Source organism: Pithys albifrons, chromosome 11, assembly GCF_047495875.1.
Source record: "Pithys albifrons albifrons isolate INPA30051 chromosome 11, PitAlb_v1, whole genome shotgun sequence".
Classification (NCBI taxonomy): Eukaryota; Metazoa; Chordata; class Aves; order Passeriformes; family Thamnophilidae; genus Pithys; species Pithys albifrons.
In genome coordinates, this window is record NC_092468.1 from 1760301 (window position 1) to 1778239 (window position 17939).

Consider the following 17939-nt stretch of genomic DNA (forward strand, 5'->3'; position numbering starts at 1 on the left):
TGTGCATTTATCACATACTGTGTTTCTGCCATAAAAAGGTCACTGCAAGAAACCTTCTGATGTTTGTATTCAGAGTCTCAATAGGCTTCACAGAACATTAGCTCTAAGTGTGAGAAGATATTTAATAAACAGTTATTCATTAAATTCACCCTGAGCTCTTCACAGCATCTCACATCCAGCAGCTTTCCAATGAAATCTCATTATTAGGAATTTTAGGAAGTCCCTGAAGTCCTAAGGAATTGTAGTGTGCCTTGTGCTGGTCATCTCTGGTGCCTGTTTGCTGTCACCCTGGAGGTTTGGTACCAGTTAATCCAGTAGATCTGGTTTGTCCTTTTCTGTTACTCCCAGTGATGGTTTTTGTTCTAGTGTAGGTCTGTCATCAAATGACCCTTTACCTGTGGTCCTGTGAACCTGGGACACTTTTCCCAGACATAAACAATGCCCTTGGCTTACTCCTGCACCCTGCCAGGCTTTGGATGTCAGACCTGGTCACAGTGTTCCTGTAAGTGTAGCAAATACCAGATAAGAAACATCAGTTTTCTTATCCCCCTGTTATGAGAAGAGACAGGATTGTTTCTGACTGCAGCATCTCAGCAGGGCTGGGGTCCAGCAGGATTCAGTCTCCAGACTGGCCTCTGTTCCACTGGGAACCAGTGTCTTCCCTCCAGGTGTCAGGGAAATCCCAACCAAGGCCTGTGTGGTGCTCCCTCAGACAAGACCATGAGGAGGAATGTTTTGAAGTGTTTCTGCTGTGCTGAATTCCTGGTTTGGGGAGAGCTCCCCGTGGGCTGGACTCTGTGCCCTGGGGCTGCTCTGCACTTGCAGTGATTCTGGGAGGAATGTGCCTTCTTTGGGGCTCCAACTGAATGTGTTTCATCCTTCTTTGGCAGCACATAGACCATATAATGAGCACTCATGGGAAGCAAATCATGCAAGCAGTGACCCTCATTCTGGAAGGGGAGCACAATATAGAAGTCAAAGAGCAGGTACTTTCTTTGTTTTGTGTTGTCTTGGCAGAACAAAATATAAGAAGCAGCAGAGAATGCTTCCTGTTCACAGCATGGCCTTTTGGTTTGGGATTGTGATGTGCTGAGAATGCTTTGCTGAGATCTGTCAGATGGGTAGCCTGAGTGGCTGCCAGAATGTTTTTCTGTCCAGTGGGTCTACAAAGGTGTTTGGATTGAATTCAGAATGTTTTTGGTACAGAGGAGGGTGCTGGATGTGAGAGGGGAAGGATTCGATGGGGGCAGTTGCAGGGCAGGAAGGGGACAGTGGGAAGAGAACAGAGGCACCAGGAGGGGAAAGAGCAGGAAAATGTGGGGAGGAACCTGCCCTGACAAATGAACACTGAAGAAGAGCAAATGCCAGAGGAAGGGCAGAAGGAAAGAGGAGGTAAACCAGCAGGGAACAGCATCAGTGCACAGGAGCACCTCTGGGGGATGCTGCAGCCCAAGTGAGCACGGGGGGGCAGGATCTGGCTGTTCTGCCAGGCAGGACGGGCAGGATCTGGCTGTTGTGCCAGGCAGGACAGGCAGGTGCAGAACCTGTTTCTTTCTCATGTGGTGGTGCAGGAAGGGGTCAGTGAGAGGCTGTGGGAGATCCCAAGGATTGCCCTGGCTTAGGGTGGGCATGGGTAGCAAACAGCCTGGCACATGGGTGGAGAAACACATCTGGGCTGAGTCTCTGCTCATGAAGAAAGGGTTTTGGTGGAGATTTTGGTGCAATAATAGCAAAAAATATCCCCAAAATCTTACCAGCAAGTTTAGGGATGCCATGGCTCTGAAACAGCTGAGGGTTAACCCACTGTGTCTTTCTAAATCTTCCTGATAAAGCTCTGGTGGCAGGAATGGCCTTTCACACAGCAGAAGGTTATTTCCTGTGCCAAGCCTCTGGGAATTATTTTGGAGGAGAACCAGCACACCTGAGAAATGGGAAGGGCTAGAGATGGATATGGCCCCTGGAGTTTGAGGCTCTATCCACAGAGCATCTCCTCAGTGCCTGTGGTGCAGTTGCTTTTGCTGCAGCCCCAGGTCCCCCCAGCACTCCTGTGGGCACAGCAGGCTGTGGTTCCAGCAGTCCTGTCTCTGGCACTGCCTGGCTCTGGCAGTGACGGGTGCCCACAGCTGCTGGCAGGAGGGCAGGGGTGCTCAGGGCCCTCCCTGCATGCCCAGAGGAGATGGGGAAATTCTCCCACAGCTGTATGGGGAAGAACTTGGGAAGCAGCTCCTGGTGCTCCTGAGAGCCAGGGGAGGTACCTGTGCCAGGCAGTGCCATGTGCAGGCCCAGGTGCTTCCAGGGATTCTGTGGGATGGCTCCTCTGACCTGCCGGACAAAACCAGCTGCATTAGCAGTTAGAGTTACCTCTGCAGGCAACAGCTGTGATTAGACTTGTCAAACCCCAGTTATTCCTGTGCTAGATGAGCAGAGAGCCTCTGCCTCCTGTTCCTGGCCTGGAGAACTACATGGTTATGGTTGGGTTGTTTCGTTCTCCCCCAGCCACTGATACAGAACAGACTGCTTTATATTCCAGTTCACTCAGTCTGTTCTGTAAGCTGCAGAATTCCACCCATCCACATTGAGATTTTCCTCATTGCAATGAGTTAATGAATTTGCTTTCCATTTGAACATGGCACTGGTGTGCCCACAGCTGTTCCCTCCTTGGCCTCGGCCCCAGGTGTGAGCAAGCTGGAAACTCCAGATTAAAGATACTGAAGTAACTGAAGGAATTGTCAGAGCTGTCAGGGAAGCTGCATAAATCATGGGATGTGACCTGGCCAAAGAACTTCCTGGTTTTTCTCTCTTCCAGACACTGTGTATCCTTGCCAACATAGCAGATGGCACAACAGCAAAGGAACTGATTATGACCAATGATGACATCCTGCAGAAAATCAAGTACTACATGGTAGGGAAATTTCTCTGAAGGGTTTGATGTTGGTCTTTTGCAGGAATAAGAAGAGGAAGATGCTTTAGGATTTTGTTGTGTGAATTACTCACTGTCATGGACTTGGTTTCCATATACCCAGAAATCCTGGGGTGCAGTTCTGTGTGGCAGAGCTGTTTGAGGAGCTGATTAGAGGGAAAATCCAGTGGTTATTTCCCATAAGAATGTTATAGTGACTTCAGCAGTACCATGTCCACAAGGAAAACATTTCCTGTCTTGGAAAAGGCACATCTTGCAGGTGTCAGTAAATATTTGGAAAGAAGTGATTGAGCACCACTCAAGGTCTTACATCATGGCCCTGCCTTTGAGAGAAGTTTTAGATAAGAATTAGTCCCAGCTTTATTGCCTTATTTATTATCTATATTGATCACAGGATGAGGAAATGTAAGTCTGAGGATCTCTGAATTCCTCTTCTAAACACGAATTCTATTTTTGTCTCTTCAGAGTCATTCAAATGCTAAACTCCAGCTTGCTGCCATGTTCTGTATATCTAATCTCATATGGAATGAAGAGGAAGGTAAGAAAGCCTCATCTTTAATGCATAGGCAAGTTCCTGCCCTGTTCAAAAGGCTCTGGTTGCACAGCAATCAATATTTGCAATGGGATCCCAAGTGTAATGGGATCCATCGTTATGGGTGTGGTTTGGAAGGGTGGGAATGTCAGGAGGGTGTGGGAGGCTGTGCTGGGGCAGGCACAGGGACAGGGACAGCAAACAGGAGCTGCAGTCACCAGGGGCAGGTTTGCACCTGCAGCATTTCTGTGAAGTCTGAAAACATCTGGAGTGAAAGGGAATCCTGGTAGGAGCTCCAGGTCTTAGGGAGGTTGTGGAGACTCATTGTTGGAGGGAACAGGTTCACTGGAGAGATGGATTAGAAAGGGCATTTGTTACAGAGAAAATCTTCCACAGTGTGAATGGCTTAGGCAGTGAGAGTTGAAACCAGTCCAAGGACTTGTGGATGGAACTGGAAGGAGTGGAGAAGGCATTTGGTGAGGAGAGTCATGTGCTGGGAGAGTGGGAGGTCAGCAGGAGGGAGGGGAAGGTTCTGCTGCACAGGAAAATAGGGCTGTGGGGAGAGGTGGAGAGGGCTCAGAAACACCTCCAGGTATTCATCTCTGCATCCACATCCTGGGAAATCAGAGGAGTGAGAGTAAACCAACTCAAGCCAAGCTTCTTACCTTGGGATGAAGCTTTTTGCCTTCAGAATTTTCTTTTTCTCTAGAGATGAGTACAGGGAAGGAGCTGGACTTCCCTTGGGAAGGGGCCCTGGCTGAGGGAGTGTGTGCTGGTTTGAAGGTGAACCAGCAGGGGAAATGAACTCACCACGAGAGAGATTATAAGTCAGAGCTAAAATTTAATAATAATATTACAATAACAACACTGATACACAAGGGAAATTGCTTTCAACTCACAATACCCCAGCAGTATAACCCAGTGTCCTGGGGCACAAACCCAAGGGGGTTTGTTTGCCCTGGTGCTGAGACCCCTGTGGCTCCCCCAAGTCCAGAGCAAAAGGAAAAGAAAAACCTGTTGGTGCAGGCGAGGGCTGTGGTCTGGCTGAGAGCGGTAATCTCCTGCTGTCGAGGTCCTGCTGCTGCTCTGGATCCGACGAGAAGGTCCTGAGGTCTTCTTACCCACCACTTATGTACCCTCAGGGAGCACTCAGTCCCTCCCCCTGGGCGGGGACTCACACAATGGGTGATTAACTCTGGGAGCCAGGGGTTGTTGAGCTGTTGATGGCCCATTAGCAGCTCCGCCCCCCTCAGGCTGGGTGTGAAGTGATAATGGCTCCCTGGGCAGCTGCTGCTAATGGCCCATTGTCCTTGGGGAATGAATAGAGGGGGTGGAATACACAGGTTTGATCACCACCACACAGGGTTAGCTGGTCCCTCCAGCTGAACTAGGACATTATCCACCCCTTATTCCACTCCATCTAGTCATTCCCAAATTAACCCCCTTTTTACCTATACATATATATACACATGTATACAATGAAACATTACAAACTCTTCTCGCTCAAAATTAGGTCCCCTTGTGGTACACAACGTGTTTCTCCATCTTTTTGCATTACCCACCAAGTGCAACCAGGTCCTTGAGCAAAGACAATCCCTCGGGTGGGTTTGCCTTTGTTTGAGGTGGGACTAACCCAAACAGTCTTTCCTAACATACCTCTCATATGGACCACAGGGACTTTATCTCCATCTACAGTATTCAAGAGTTCTGATTGGGCAGGGCCAGCTCGATTGATGGAGCCCCGGGTGTTGACCAACCAGGTGGCCTTTGCCAAATGCAGCTCCCAGTGTTTGAAAGTTCCCCCACCCAACGCCTTCAAGGTTGTTTTCAGCAGTCCATTACATCGCTCAACTTTCCCGGCAGCTGGAGCATGGTAGGGGATATGATACACCCACTCAATGCCGTGCTCTCTGGCCCAGGTGTCTATGAGGCTGTTCTTGAAGTGGGTGCCGTTGTCAGACTCTATTCTTTCTGGTGTGCCGTGTCTCCACAGGACTTGTTTCTCAAGGCCCAGGATGGTATTCCGGGCAGTGGCGTGAGATACGGGGTATGTCTCCAGCCATCCAGTGGTTGCCTCTACCATGGTCAGCACGTAGCGCTTGCCTTGGCGTGTTTGGGGAAGTGTGATGTAGTCAACTTGCCAGGCTTCCCCATACCTGTATTTCGACCACCGTCCACCATACCATAGAGGCTTCACCCGCTTGGCCTGCTTGATGGCAGCACATGTGTCACAGTCATGGATAACCTGTGAGACACTGTCCATAGTTAGATCCACCCCTCGGTCACGAGCCCATCTGTATGTTGCATCTCTGCCTTGATGACCAGAAGCATCATGGGCCCATCGGGCTAGAAACAATTCACCTTTATGCTGCCAATCCAGATCTACCTGAGAGACTTCAATCCTGGCAGCTCGATCCACCTGCTCGTTGTTACGATGCTCCTCATTAGCCCGGCTCTTGGGTACATGAGCATCTACGTGACGGACCTTCACACTCAGCTTCTCTACCCGGGCAGCAATGTCCTGCCACATCTCAGCCGCCCAGATGGGTTTCCCTTTGCGCTGCCAGCCGGCCTTTCTCCAGCGCTCCAGCCATCCCCACAGAGCATTGGCCACCATCCACGAGTCAGTGTAAAGGTAGAGTCTTGGCCACTTCTCTCGTTCGGCGATATCCAAAGCCAGCTGAACAGCTTTCAGCTCTGCGACCTGACTTGATCCACCTTGTCCTTCAGTCACTTCTGCAACTCGACGTGTAGGACTCCATACAGCTGCTTTCCATTTCCGGCTTGTCCCTACAATGCGGCAGGAGCCATCTGTGAAGAGAGCATATCGCTTCTCCTCTTCTGGTAGCTGGTTATATGGTGGGGCCTCCTCAGCTCGTGTCACCTGCTCCTCTTCTTCTTCAGAGGACAATCCGAAACTCTCACCTTCCGGCCAGTTGGTGATGATTTCCAAAATCCCAGGGCGATTAGGATTCCCTATCCGGGTTCGCTGTGTGATCAGAGCGATCCACTTACTCCATGTGGCATCAGTGGCGTGATGGGTAGAAGGAGCTTTTCCTTTGAACATCCAGCCCAACACTGGTAGTCGGGGTGCCAGGATGAGCTGTGCCTCAGTGCCAATCACTTCTGAGGCAGCTCGAACTCCTTCATACGCTGCCAGGATCTCTTTCTCAGTTGGGGTGTAGCTGGCCTCAGATCCTTTGTATCCCCGGCTCCAGAATCCCAGCGATCATCCTTGGGTCTCCCCAGGTACTTTCTGCCAGAGGCTCCAGGATGGGCCATTCTCCCCGGCTGCACTGTAGAGCACATTCTTCACATCCTGTCCTGTCCTGACTGGCCCAAGGGCTACTGCATGGGTAATCTCCTGTTTAATCTGCTCAAAGGCTTGTTGTTGTTCAGGGCCCCACTGGAAATCATTTTTCTTCCGTGTCACAAGGTAGAGAGGGCTTACAATCTGACTGTACTCAGGGATATGCATCCTCCAAAAGCCCACGGCGCCTAGGAAAGCCTGAGTTTCCTTCTTGCTGGTCGGTGGGGACATAGCTGCTATTTTGTTGATCACCTCTGTTGGAATCTGACGACGCCCGTCTTGCCACTTCACTCCTAGGAACTGAATTTCCTGAGCAGGTCCCTTGACCTTACTTCGTTTAATGGCAAAACCAGCTCTTAGGAGAATCTGGATTATCTTCTTTCCTTTCTCATAAACCTCCCCTGCTGTGTTCCCCCATACAATGATGTCATCGATGTACTGTAGATGTTCTGGAGCCTCACCCTTTCCCAATGCAGTCTGGATCAGTCCATGGCAAATGGTGGGACTGTGTTTCCACCCCTGGGGCAGTCGATTCCAGGTGTACTGCACCCCCTTCCAGGTGAGAGCGAACTGCGGCCTGCACTCTGCTGCCAACGGAATGGAGAAAAAGGCATTGGCAATGTCGATGGTGGCACCACTTGGCTGCCTTGGACTCCAGCTCATACTGAAGCTCCAGCATGTCCGGCACAGCGGCACTCAGGGGGGGTGTGACCTCATTGAGACCACGGTAATCCACCGTCAGCCTCCACTCTCCACTGGACTTTCGTACTGGCCATATGGGGCTATTAAAGGGTGAGTGAGTCTTGCTGACCACCCCTTGGCTCTCCAGCTCACGAATCATCTTGTGTATGGGGATCACAGAGTCTCGGTCAGTGCGGTATTGCCGACGGTGCACTGTGGCTGTGGCCAGCGGTACCAATTGTTCTTCAACTTTCAGCAGTCCTACAGCAGAAGGGTCCTCTGAGAGGCCAGGCAAGGTGCTCAGCTGTCTGATTTCCTCTGTCTCCACAGCAGCTATGCCAAAGGCCCAACGCAGTCCCTTTGGGTCTTTGAAATATCCATTCCTTAGGTAGTCTATGCCAAGGATACATGGGGCTTCTGGACCAGTCACAATGGGGTGTCTATGCCATTCCTTGCCAGTCAAGCTGACTTCAGCTTCCAGTACAGTCAGCTGTTGGGATCCCCCTGTTACCCCAGAAATAGAGATGGATTCTGCCCCGACGTATCCTGATGGCATCAACGTGCATTGTGCGCCAGTGTCCACTAAAGCTTTGTATTTCTGTGGGTCTGATGAGCCAGGCCACCGAATCCACACAGTCCAATAAACCCGATTGTCCCTCTCCTCTACCTGGCTAGAGGCAGGGCCCCCCTAGTTCTGGTCATGGTATTCACTGCGCTCTCCCTGTGAATATGACCGGGAGGTTCCTTCAAGAGGATCGGGCATAACATCATCATTCCTATACTGTCTGGAGCCTTGCCCACGAGAGACCGGAGCAGCCTTCAACCTTGAAGAATTCCCTGTGTTAGTTGTGCCTCTTTGCAATTCACGTACCCGAGCTGCTAAGGAAGAGGTGGGTTTCCCATCCCACTTCCTCATATCTTCTCCATGCTCATGGAGGTAAAACCACAGATTGCCACGTGGAGTGTACCCTTTCTCCTTAGCTGGGAGACGCCTGCTTCTGATGGCGGAGACTCTTGTTTGTTCTGGAGAGATATGGAAGAGTCCTTCCTTAATCTTCTCTTCCAGTTCAGCCAGTTTTGTTTCCACAGCTGAGACGTGGGCTCGTAATGGAGCAGTGACAGTGTCTTCATAAATCCTGAGTTTGCTGACCAGTGCACCCACCTTGTCTTCTCCCTCTCTCCACTGCAATGTTGCAAGGTAGCGAGAATACATTTCTGGCCCAAGTCGTGCAAATTTTAACCACATCTGGGATGTGCACTGGACACCATCTGGACTTTTAGGGAATCTCTCATCCTCTGAAAAGATTATCTCCAGTACGGCTAATTCCCTTAAGCACCGGATACCTTGTTCCATCGTGTTCCACTGTCCTTGCTGTACGTGGAGGTCCTCCTTACAAAGATATCTCTCCCTCACGCTTGACAACAGTCGCCGCCAGAGGCTGAGAGTTTCCTGTCTCTTTCCAATGCCCTGATCAATGACAACATCTCGAGACAGGGATCCCAGCTGCCTTGCCTCACTCCCATCTAGAATTGTATCATTGGCTGCAGCATCCCAGATTCGAAGTAGCCAGGTCAAGATGGACTCATTTGCCTGTCGTGTGAACTCTCTCCGGAGCTCATGCAGCTCTCCCAGGGATAGGGACCGGGTGATTATTTCTGGCTCCATTTCTTCCGCTTGAGATGAAGGTCCTGACTCTTCCTCGTCATGCACTATACGAACTGATTTGGTCTTTGATTTTCTTTTCTGGACAGGGGCAACTGCTATCGGTTTCTGTTGTCCTTCTGGCTCCTCCATGGTTTGCGTGGACATGGTGCTGGTTGATGTATCTCTCTTCCTCTCTGGCTCAGTCATGGTCTGGGTGGACATGGCGCTAGTTGATGTATCTCTCTTCCTCTCTGGCTCAGTCATGGTCTGGGTGGACATGGCGCTAGTTGATGTATCTCTCTTCCTCTCTGGCTCAGTCATGGTCTGGGTGGACATGGCGCTAGTTGATGTATCTCTCTTCCTCTCTGGCTCAGTCATGGTCTGGGTGGACATGGTGCTGGTGGGTTTGCTCCTTTTCTCCTCCTCCTGATGATGCTGTACCACACCAAGCAGTGTGCGGTAGGCAGTGGCCAGGGCCCAGCAGGTTGCTGTGAGCTGCACATCTCTGGGACTACCAGAGCATCTTCCTTTCACATAGCTTAGCATTTTGGCAGGGTCCTGCAGTTGTTCCGGGGTGAATTTCCAGATCATTTGAGGAGAGAAGGTCTCCAAATACTGGCCCATATCTTCCCACTTCCCGTGCCACTCAACATCATCCGCTCCCAGGGCAGGCCTCCAGCAAGTCTCCTTAGAGAGCCCAGTTCTGACCCTAAACATAGTGTATACAGTACAGAGGAGACAAAGCAACACTAACAGCAGGATTATGCTGTCCCTAACATCAAAAGGAAGCTCAATATTTTCAATGATTGTTGTAGCAGAGGTGAAAAGGTGGAAGTGACCATCTCCGCCTGTTTTCCCCACAGTCTGGGTGCTATTTTTAATGAGACCCCAGAGGTAACAACCCAAACCAGGACAGGCAGACCAGACTGAATATACATTCACAATGAAATTCATTGCTTCTGATGTTATGACAACATAAACATAGTATATTAATAAAGCAATTTTGATCCTTCTCCCTGGTATTAAAGAGAGCATCAAAACAGGCACATGGTTCCCCATGTGTCGAAATATGAACAGGCCCAGATACACCATCCACATGAATACATCAAGCAACATGGTAGTCAGGGAGTTTCTGTACCCAAATACACAAAATGAAATTGTAGTTCTGACTTCTCTCTCGCGCCCCACGTTGGGCACCAAAAGATGTGCTGGTTTGAAGGTGAACCAGCAGGGGAAATGAACTCACCACGAGAGAGATTATAAGTCAGAGCTAAAATTCAATAATAATATTACAATAACAACACTGACACACAAGGGAAATTGCTTTCAACTCACAATACCCCAGCAGTATAACCCAGTGTCCTGGGGCACAAACCCAAGGGGGTTTGTTTGCCCTGGTGCTGAGACCCCTGTGGCTCCCCCAAGTCCAGAGCAAAAGGAAAAGAAAAACCTGTTGGTGCAGGTGAGGGCTGTGGTCTGGGCAAGAGCAGTGATCTCCTCCTGTCGAGGTCCTGCTGCTGCTCTGGATCCGACGAGAAGGTCCTGAGGTCTTCTTACCCACCACTTATGTACCCTCAGGGAGCACTCAGTCCCTCCCCCTGGGCGGGGACTCACACAATGGGTGATTAACTCTGGGAGCCAGGGGTTGTTGAGCTGTTGATGGCCCATTAGCAGCTCCGCCCCCCTCAGGCTGGGTGTGAAGTGATAATGGCTCCCTGGGCAGCTGCTGCTAATGGCCCATTGTCCTTGGGGAATGAATAGAGGGGGTGGAATACACAGGTTTGATCACCACCACACAGGGTTAGCTGGTCCCTCCTGCTGAACTAGGACAGAGTGTTTCCATGGCTGTGCCTTCCCTGGGCCTGGTGCCACTGCCCTGCTCCCTTCTGGATTCTGCTGCCACCCCTCTCCTGCCCTGCAGACTCTGGGTTGGTGTTTGGTGTTCCCAACACTGTGCTTGGCTGTTGCAGGTTCACAGGAACGCCAGGACAAGCTCCGGGACATGGGAATTGTGGATATTCTACATAAACTGAGTCAGTCCTCAGATCCAAATCTGTGTGACAAGTGAGTATAAAGGGTCATCCAGAGAGAGGGTGAGAGGGAAATCTTTGCTCATGATTATAGAAAAATTCCCCAGGAAAACTGTCTGTCCTAGCACTGAGCTCTGCAGTGTGTAAAGAAATAGTGGGGATCCCTTGTTTAAAGAGCAGGTTTTGTATTGCTTGGGAATAACAAACTTCACTCAAGTTCTCAACAGTATAAAATAAGTACACTTAAAATCTTCTAAACCAATGCAGAGTCCTCACTGAAATCTCACACACAATATTTGTGTAAACTTGGACTTCTAGAAAGTTCCAGAGGGTCAGAACAATGGTCAGCTGTCACAGAACACTGAATTAAAAAGATAATACAGGATCATCACATCATCTAAATTTTTAACTAATTAAACTCAACAGTAACTTTGCACATACCTGTTCACACAGATCATGCAGCTCCTTCCCAAACACGTGGAGCCAAAGAAGCTCATCATAATTTCTGTGGGATTGTGTTCACTTGTTGCAATTATCCCCCCCACAGTTAGTAACAACTCCTGTTTCTTCCATGACCTCGGGGAGGTGATCTGATTTTGGAAGAGGTCACACACAGACAACACAGCTCAAAACTCTGTAGTGTTTTAAAATGCATTAAACTTGGGGTTCTTGTTTTTGTGAAAGATGTTCCAGTGTTCTTAGACATCTTTGTGGTAAAGTTAGGGCTTCTAAAAAGTATCTATGGCAAAGTATCAGCACTGAGGCTGATAGTCAGGAAATGTGGATATCCCACCTCTGCCTCATGAGCCCCCTGCATGAGCCAGTGTGACTTGTGACCACAGCAGGAAGCTTGGGAGGAAAAATAAATCATCCTCCTGTGGGTGGCTGAGTTGGAAAAGCCTGTCAAGGTCCTGGTGACAGGCTGGGAGCTGTGGGGGCACAGGAAGAGCAAAGCCCCTCAGTTCAGGTGGGAGGAGGAGGCCCTGAGCCCTGAGGTGGTGCTGCAGCTGCAACCCAGACTGCTGGCAGGGGGTTGTCCTGGCAGAGACCTTGCACAGTGTCAGGTCACACCAACTCCACTGCCTGGAGCAGCTGGTGCTGCTCCTCTCCCTCTCACCCCAGTGGGTGTCACTGGTGGGGCCAGGGCAGGATTGCTGGCAGGGCTCCTGTGCTTCTGCTGTGTCCTGGCTTAGGGCACCTCCTGCATTTCTCAGCTCAGAGACCTGCTCCTCGTGGTGCAGCTGCTGACAGAAAGTGATGGCTCTTCATTGCTGCTCCTGAGGGGCTTTAAATGGGGTGGATAATGCACATCTTCAACTGCCTGTGCCCTCACCTCGCACTTGGTTAGATCATCTCATTGCCAGGTGCCAAGTGGGCTCCTTACCTGGCACAGCCCACACAGAGCCCTTTTGGCACAGGGCCAGACCCTTCCCAGCCTGTCCCATCCCACTCTCAGGGCCAGACCCTTCCCAGCCTGTCCCATCCCACTCTCAGGGTCAGACCCTTCCCAGCCTGTCCCATCCCAGCCTCAGGGTCAGACCCTTCCCAGCCTGTCCCATCCCAGCCTCAGGGTCAGACCCTTCCCAGCCTGTCCCATCCCAGCCTCAGGGTCAGACCCTTCCCAGCCTGTCCCATCCCAGCCTCAGGGTCAGACCCTTCCCAGCCTGTCCCATCCCACTCTCAGGGTCAGACCCTTCCCAGCCTGTCCCATCCCACTCTCAGGGTCAGACCCTTCCCAGCCTGTCCCATCCCAGCCTCAGGGTCAGACCCTTCCCAGCCTGTCCCATCCCACTCTCAGGGTCAGACCCTTCCCAGCCTGTCCCATCCCAGCCTCAGGGTCAGACCCTTCCCAGCCTGTCCCATCCCAGCCTCAGGGTCAGACCCTTCCCAGCCTGTCCCATCCCAGCCTCAGGGTCAGACCCTTCCCAGCCTGTCCCATCCCAGCCTCAGGGTCAGACCCTTCCCAGCCTGTCCCATCCCACTCTCAGGGTCAGACCCTTCCCAGCCTGTCCCATCCCAGCCTCAGGGTCAGACCCTTCCCAGCCTGTCCCATCCCACTCTCAGGATCAGACCCTTCCCAGCCTGTCCCATCCCAGCCTCAGGGTCAGACCCTTCCCAGCCTGTCCCATCCCACTCTCAGGGTCAGACCCTTCCCAGCCTGTCCCATCCCACTCTCAGGGTCAGACCCTTCCCAGCCTGTCCCATCCCACTCTCAGGGTCAGACCCTTCCCAGCCTGTCCCATCCCACTCTCAGGGTCAGACCCTTCCCAGCCTGTCCCATCCCACTCTCAGGGTCAGACCCTTCCCAGCCTGTCCCATCCCACTCTCAGGGTCAGACCCTTCCCAGCCTGTCCCATCCCACTCTCAGGGTCAGACCCTTCCCAGCCTGTCCCATCCCACTCTCAGGGTCAGACCCTTCCCAGCCTGTCCCATCCCACTCTCAGGGTCAGACCCTTCCCAGCCTGTCCCATCCCACTCTCAGGGTCAGACCCTTCCCAGCCTGTCCCATCCCACTCTCAGGGTCAGACCCTTCCCAGCCTGTCCCATCCCACTCTCAGGGTCAGACCCTCCCCAGCCTGTCCCATCCCACTCTCAGGGTCAGACCCTTCCCAGCCTGTCCCATCCAGCCCACCCTTCTGGTACAGGGCACACGCAGCTGCTGCTCCTGGAGCCCAACCCCAGTGAGTAACGGGCTGTTCCTCCCTTGCAGGGCGAAGACAGCACTCCAGCAGTACCTTGCATGATCAAAGACTGATGGAACCTTTGGACACCCCTCATGTCTACTTGAGGAACAGCAGGAGATGTTCCTGGCTCCTTATATTTGCACAAGTCACCTTGGGCTGCATTTTTCTCAGGTGCAGGGAGCTGCTTTGCAGAAACAGTTCAAATGATCAGGTCTCCAGTGCACTTGAGAACTTTTTTGAGGTAGTTTCTTTACTCAGAGAACTCTCGAGGGGTTGTTTTGGTTTTTTGGGTTTTTTTCCTGAGCTACCTGGACTTTGGATAGAACAATCAGTCATCATTTTCCTTTTGGGCCTCCACTTCTCTGCTTTGCTGCAGCCTGTGTGTGTGGGTGTGTGGGTGTGTGTGCTGGGTGAGTGTGGGTGGGTGTGAGACCTCACTTTTGGTTTTCCTTTTTTGTGTGAAAATCTTTTTCTACAGGTTTTCAAGGGTTAACCATTGTTTGCTGTACGAAAACTTCAATGAATTATATACAGTTTGAATGAAATGTTATTTAAAAAAACCCAACCTGTTGTATCCCATAAAGTTTATTTTGAATTTTGAACAGATGAATGTTTTTAAGTAAAATATATGCATTTCTGAACTTCAGCTTAACTTACATTATACTTCCTTTGTGAAGAGAAAAGTAGAGGAAGGCAGTAGATCCCAAATTACAAGCAGCACATTCTGTACTGACAAGATCCAAGAGTTTTTTCCACAGTCCAAGTCACCTGGTGTTGATGACGTGCTCCAATCCATGGAATGGGTCTCCTGGATTGGGTTTGGACTTCTCTGTTTTTGGAAGACAGGCTCATACTGCAGGGTTGGTATGGCTGGTGGCTTTTCTGGGAAGCAGCAGGTGCCTGCAGGATCAGCAGGAATCAGCTTTGCTTTCCTGGCCATTGCTTGTTCCCAGCCAGGAGGGTTTGCTGCTGTCTGGATCAGCAGAGCACCGTGTGGAGCAGAATCACAGGCCAGGGAGCAGGGACTTGGCAGGCAGGGGCTGAGGGATTGCCTTTGTGTCCTGCATCCTTTGCCTCCACAGGGAGTTCAGTGACTCCCAGGTTGTCTTCACAAAGGATCAGTGGGAGCAGGACACTGGGGCACGGCTTGGGTTGGGTTTGTGGCTCAGCAGGGTGGCTCCAGATTCCCTGTGTATTGGCAGATGCACTTGCATGGATTTAGATTCCTGGATAAGGAGTGATGGGGTGGGACTGCTCAGAAGCCTGGAGTGTTCCTGGAATTGTGCCTAGAGGTGTGGGGAAGGAAGCACAGTGCAGAGCAGGGCTGTGGGAGGTGGGGCTGGGCTGGGGGAGCCCTGGGCCATGCAGGCAGCTGTGCTGGGTCAGCAGGAGCTCCTCGGGGGCAGCTCAGGGCTCAGGCTCTGTGCAGGGAGCTGTGCTGGGTCAGGAGGAGCTCCTCGGGGGCAGCTCAGGGCTCAGGCTCTGCCCAGGGAGAGCCCCAGGCTGTGCAGGCAGCTGTGCTGGGGCAGCAGGAGCTCTTGGGGGCAGCTGAGGGCTCAGGCTCTGCCCAGGGCAGCAGGAGCTCCTCGGGGCCAGCTCAGGGTTCAGGCTCTGCCCAGGGCAGCAGGAGCTCCTCGGGGCCAGCTCAGGGCTCAGGCTCTGCCCAGGGAGAGCCCCAGGCTGTGCAGGCAGCTGTGCTGGGGCAGCAGGAGCTCTTGGGGGCAGCTGAGGGCTCAGGCTCTGCCCAGGGCAGCAGGAGCTCCTCGGAGCCAGCTCAGGGCTCAGGCTCTGCCCAGGGAGAGCCCCAGGCCTCTCTGGGATCAGCTTAGCCCAGAGTTAAGTCAGGCTCTGCCAGCACCACCCTTACAGCACTAACAGTCACCAGGGGCTGCAGCCAATGTCTTAAACCAAATCTTGCTTCTCTCACACTGAACTTTAGGGAGGCTGCAGCAACAGGAGAGGTCTGTAACTTTGCTAACCAGTTTTGATGAGTATCTAAATCTTTCTAATCAGAAGGTCAAATTGTGACAGCCTTACTTTTTTTCCAAGGTAACCACTTGTGTCAGAAAATGTCACTCCAGTTTGGCCTGGAATTTGAATGTGCTGTGTATCAGATAACTGTTACCACTTGGTTGCAAAGGACAATATCTCCATTTCATGTAACTTCTTCCACTCTCAAATAAAAGTGAGCACCTGACACTTTTTCCCCAGGCATTGCAGGAAGTGACTGGCAGTTTTTTAATGTCCTTCTGCAAATGTTTCGTGATGGACTTTGGGGGTTGAACAAAAGGGAAAGTGAAAATATGTGAGAACTTGTTAATTCTCAGGACCTCAGAAGCAAAGTCTTGTTTATAAAAGTCAATCAAATATATATTTGCTTGAACTGAGAACGGAGTTCTGAGGCAGGTGTTGTAAATGCAAAACTGTCCAATGTGCTCCATTTGCACTCCTGTGTTTGTTGAGGAGCTCAGGATCTTCTGTATCTCTTCTGGTCCTTCCCCACCTCACATTTCTAAAAGCAAATCTGAGTTTGATTCTATAGAACTTCGGTGCCTAAAGGTGTTCAGGTTAAAGGTGAGTAAAAATATCTCTCTACGAGTTTTGAGGTGGTTTCCTACAATTCTGCCAGGAAAACTAAACCCTCAATGCTCAGACAATCTCGTTGCTGCATGAGAACAGTTGGCATTTTCCACAAGTATTGAGAGAACAAACTGTTGGCTGAGAAATTTTTTACATCACTTAAGCTTTGTGAATAATTTTTGATGTTGCTATAGGTATGTACAAAAGAAGAATACTGTAAATAAAAGCAGCTTTACCAGAACATGGAGATTTTTCTCAGCTTCCTGGAGAAATAGGAGCTCTCTGTGCAGTTTCTGCACAGCCTGAGGTTCACAGTGGGAACAGGCTCTGCTGCTCCCCCAGAGCTTTGCCAGCCTGATGAGGTGGCAGCAGCCTCTGAATTCCAGGGTCACTTGCAGAACCAAAGCAAAGTAGGGCTGGACATCAATCACCAGGATTTCTCTTCTTATGCCATTTCTGTGCTGAAAACACACCCTGATGACTTTTGATGAGTGTGTGCTCTGTCTCTGAGTCCAGTGCTGGGAGTCCCTCAGAGAGAGGAGTTCAGCATGAGGCTGGGACAGGGGCTGGCAGGCCCGTGGGACCCCTTGGCAGGCCCGTGGGACCCCCTGGCAGGCCCGTGGGACCCCCTGGCAGGCCCCTGGGACCCCCTGGCAGGCCCGTGGGACCCCTGGCTGCCCCCATCACCCTCACTGCACACTGGGACACACCTCACACACCCACACACACCCTTACACACCCACACACCTCACACACCCACCAGCCCATGAGACACAGTTTGGCTGTTCCATCACAGACTGGCATTGTGGTAGTGCCAGGAGCCAAGTGACCTGCTCAAAGCAGCTTGTGCCAGGACACGTCTAAGGCAAAGAGGGTTTTTAGAATGTATTTTTCCATTTTTCCAAACTTTACCCATTGCAGTGGGTGCTGTGCCTCCATGGAACTGCTGAAGCAGCAACACAGCAGCAGAGGAATAACTGAGGTGCATGAAATTAGATTCTTAAGTAGAAAATGGGTTGTCTTTGGTGATCCTGAAATGTGAGCCCAGGAGAGGTGTCAGTGTGCAGGATTCCGGGGGGGGCAAAATCAACAGGGCTTTTCTGCAGGGTGATTTCAACAAAAAGAGCTGTGCTGGGGGCATTGATGTGCCAAAAACTGAATCCCCAGCCAGGAGGGACCATGTTTAGCCAAAGGACCAGCCCAGCACCATCGTGTGCTGCCTGCGGGGAACCCAGGCCTGGGGGTGGCTGGCGGAGCCCAGACATGGGAGGTGCTGGGCACGGGCACTGCTCTCACTGCAGAGAAGGCAAAAACCAGCCAGCCTTCCCAAACTGAGTTGTGTTTGGGCTTGGACAGCAGGTTATCCCTAACCACCCTTCCCAAATAGCTGTTTGGGCTGGGACAGCAGGTTATCCCTCACCACCCTTCCCAAACAGCTGTTTGGGCTGGGACAGCAGGTTATCCCCTCACTCAGTGCTGGTCATGTTTGGATCCCAGACCTTGCTTTGAGCCCCCTGTTCAGGAGGGCTGTGGGCAAACCAGAGTCAGGGGCAAGTG

The 17939-nt window shown here is 51.5% G+C and overlaps 1 protein-coding gene across 6 annotated transcripts in view; it reads left to right on the forward strand.

The window, feature by feature from the left end:
- The window catches only part of ARMC8 (armadillo repeat containing 8), a 74158-nt gene extending 57533 nt beyond the window's left edge, over positions 1–16625 (forward strand). For 5 of the 6 annotated variants that reach the window (XM_071566248.1, XM_071566252.1, XM_071566247.1 and 2 more), the window contains 5 exons: positions 891–986; positions 2807–2902; positions 3386–3458; positions 11059–11152; positions 13829–16625. In XM_071566248.1, coding sequence (XP_071422349.1) covers positions 891–986; positions 2807–2902; positions 3386–3458; positions 11059–11152; positions 13829–13862 — 393 coding nt within the window. In that variant the 3' untranslated portion in view covers positions 13863–16625. The remainder of the gene's footprint in view (positions 1–890; positions 987–2806; positions 2903–3385; positions 3459–11058; positions 11153–13828) is intronic. The other variant, XR_011698741.1, reaches the window with a different exon arrangement.
- Positions 16626–17939: the final 1314 nt, after the last annotated feature.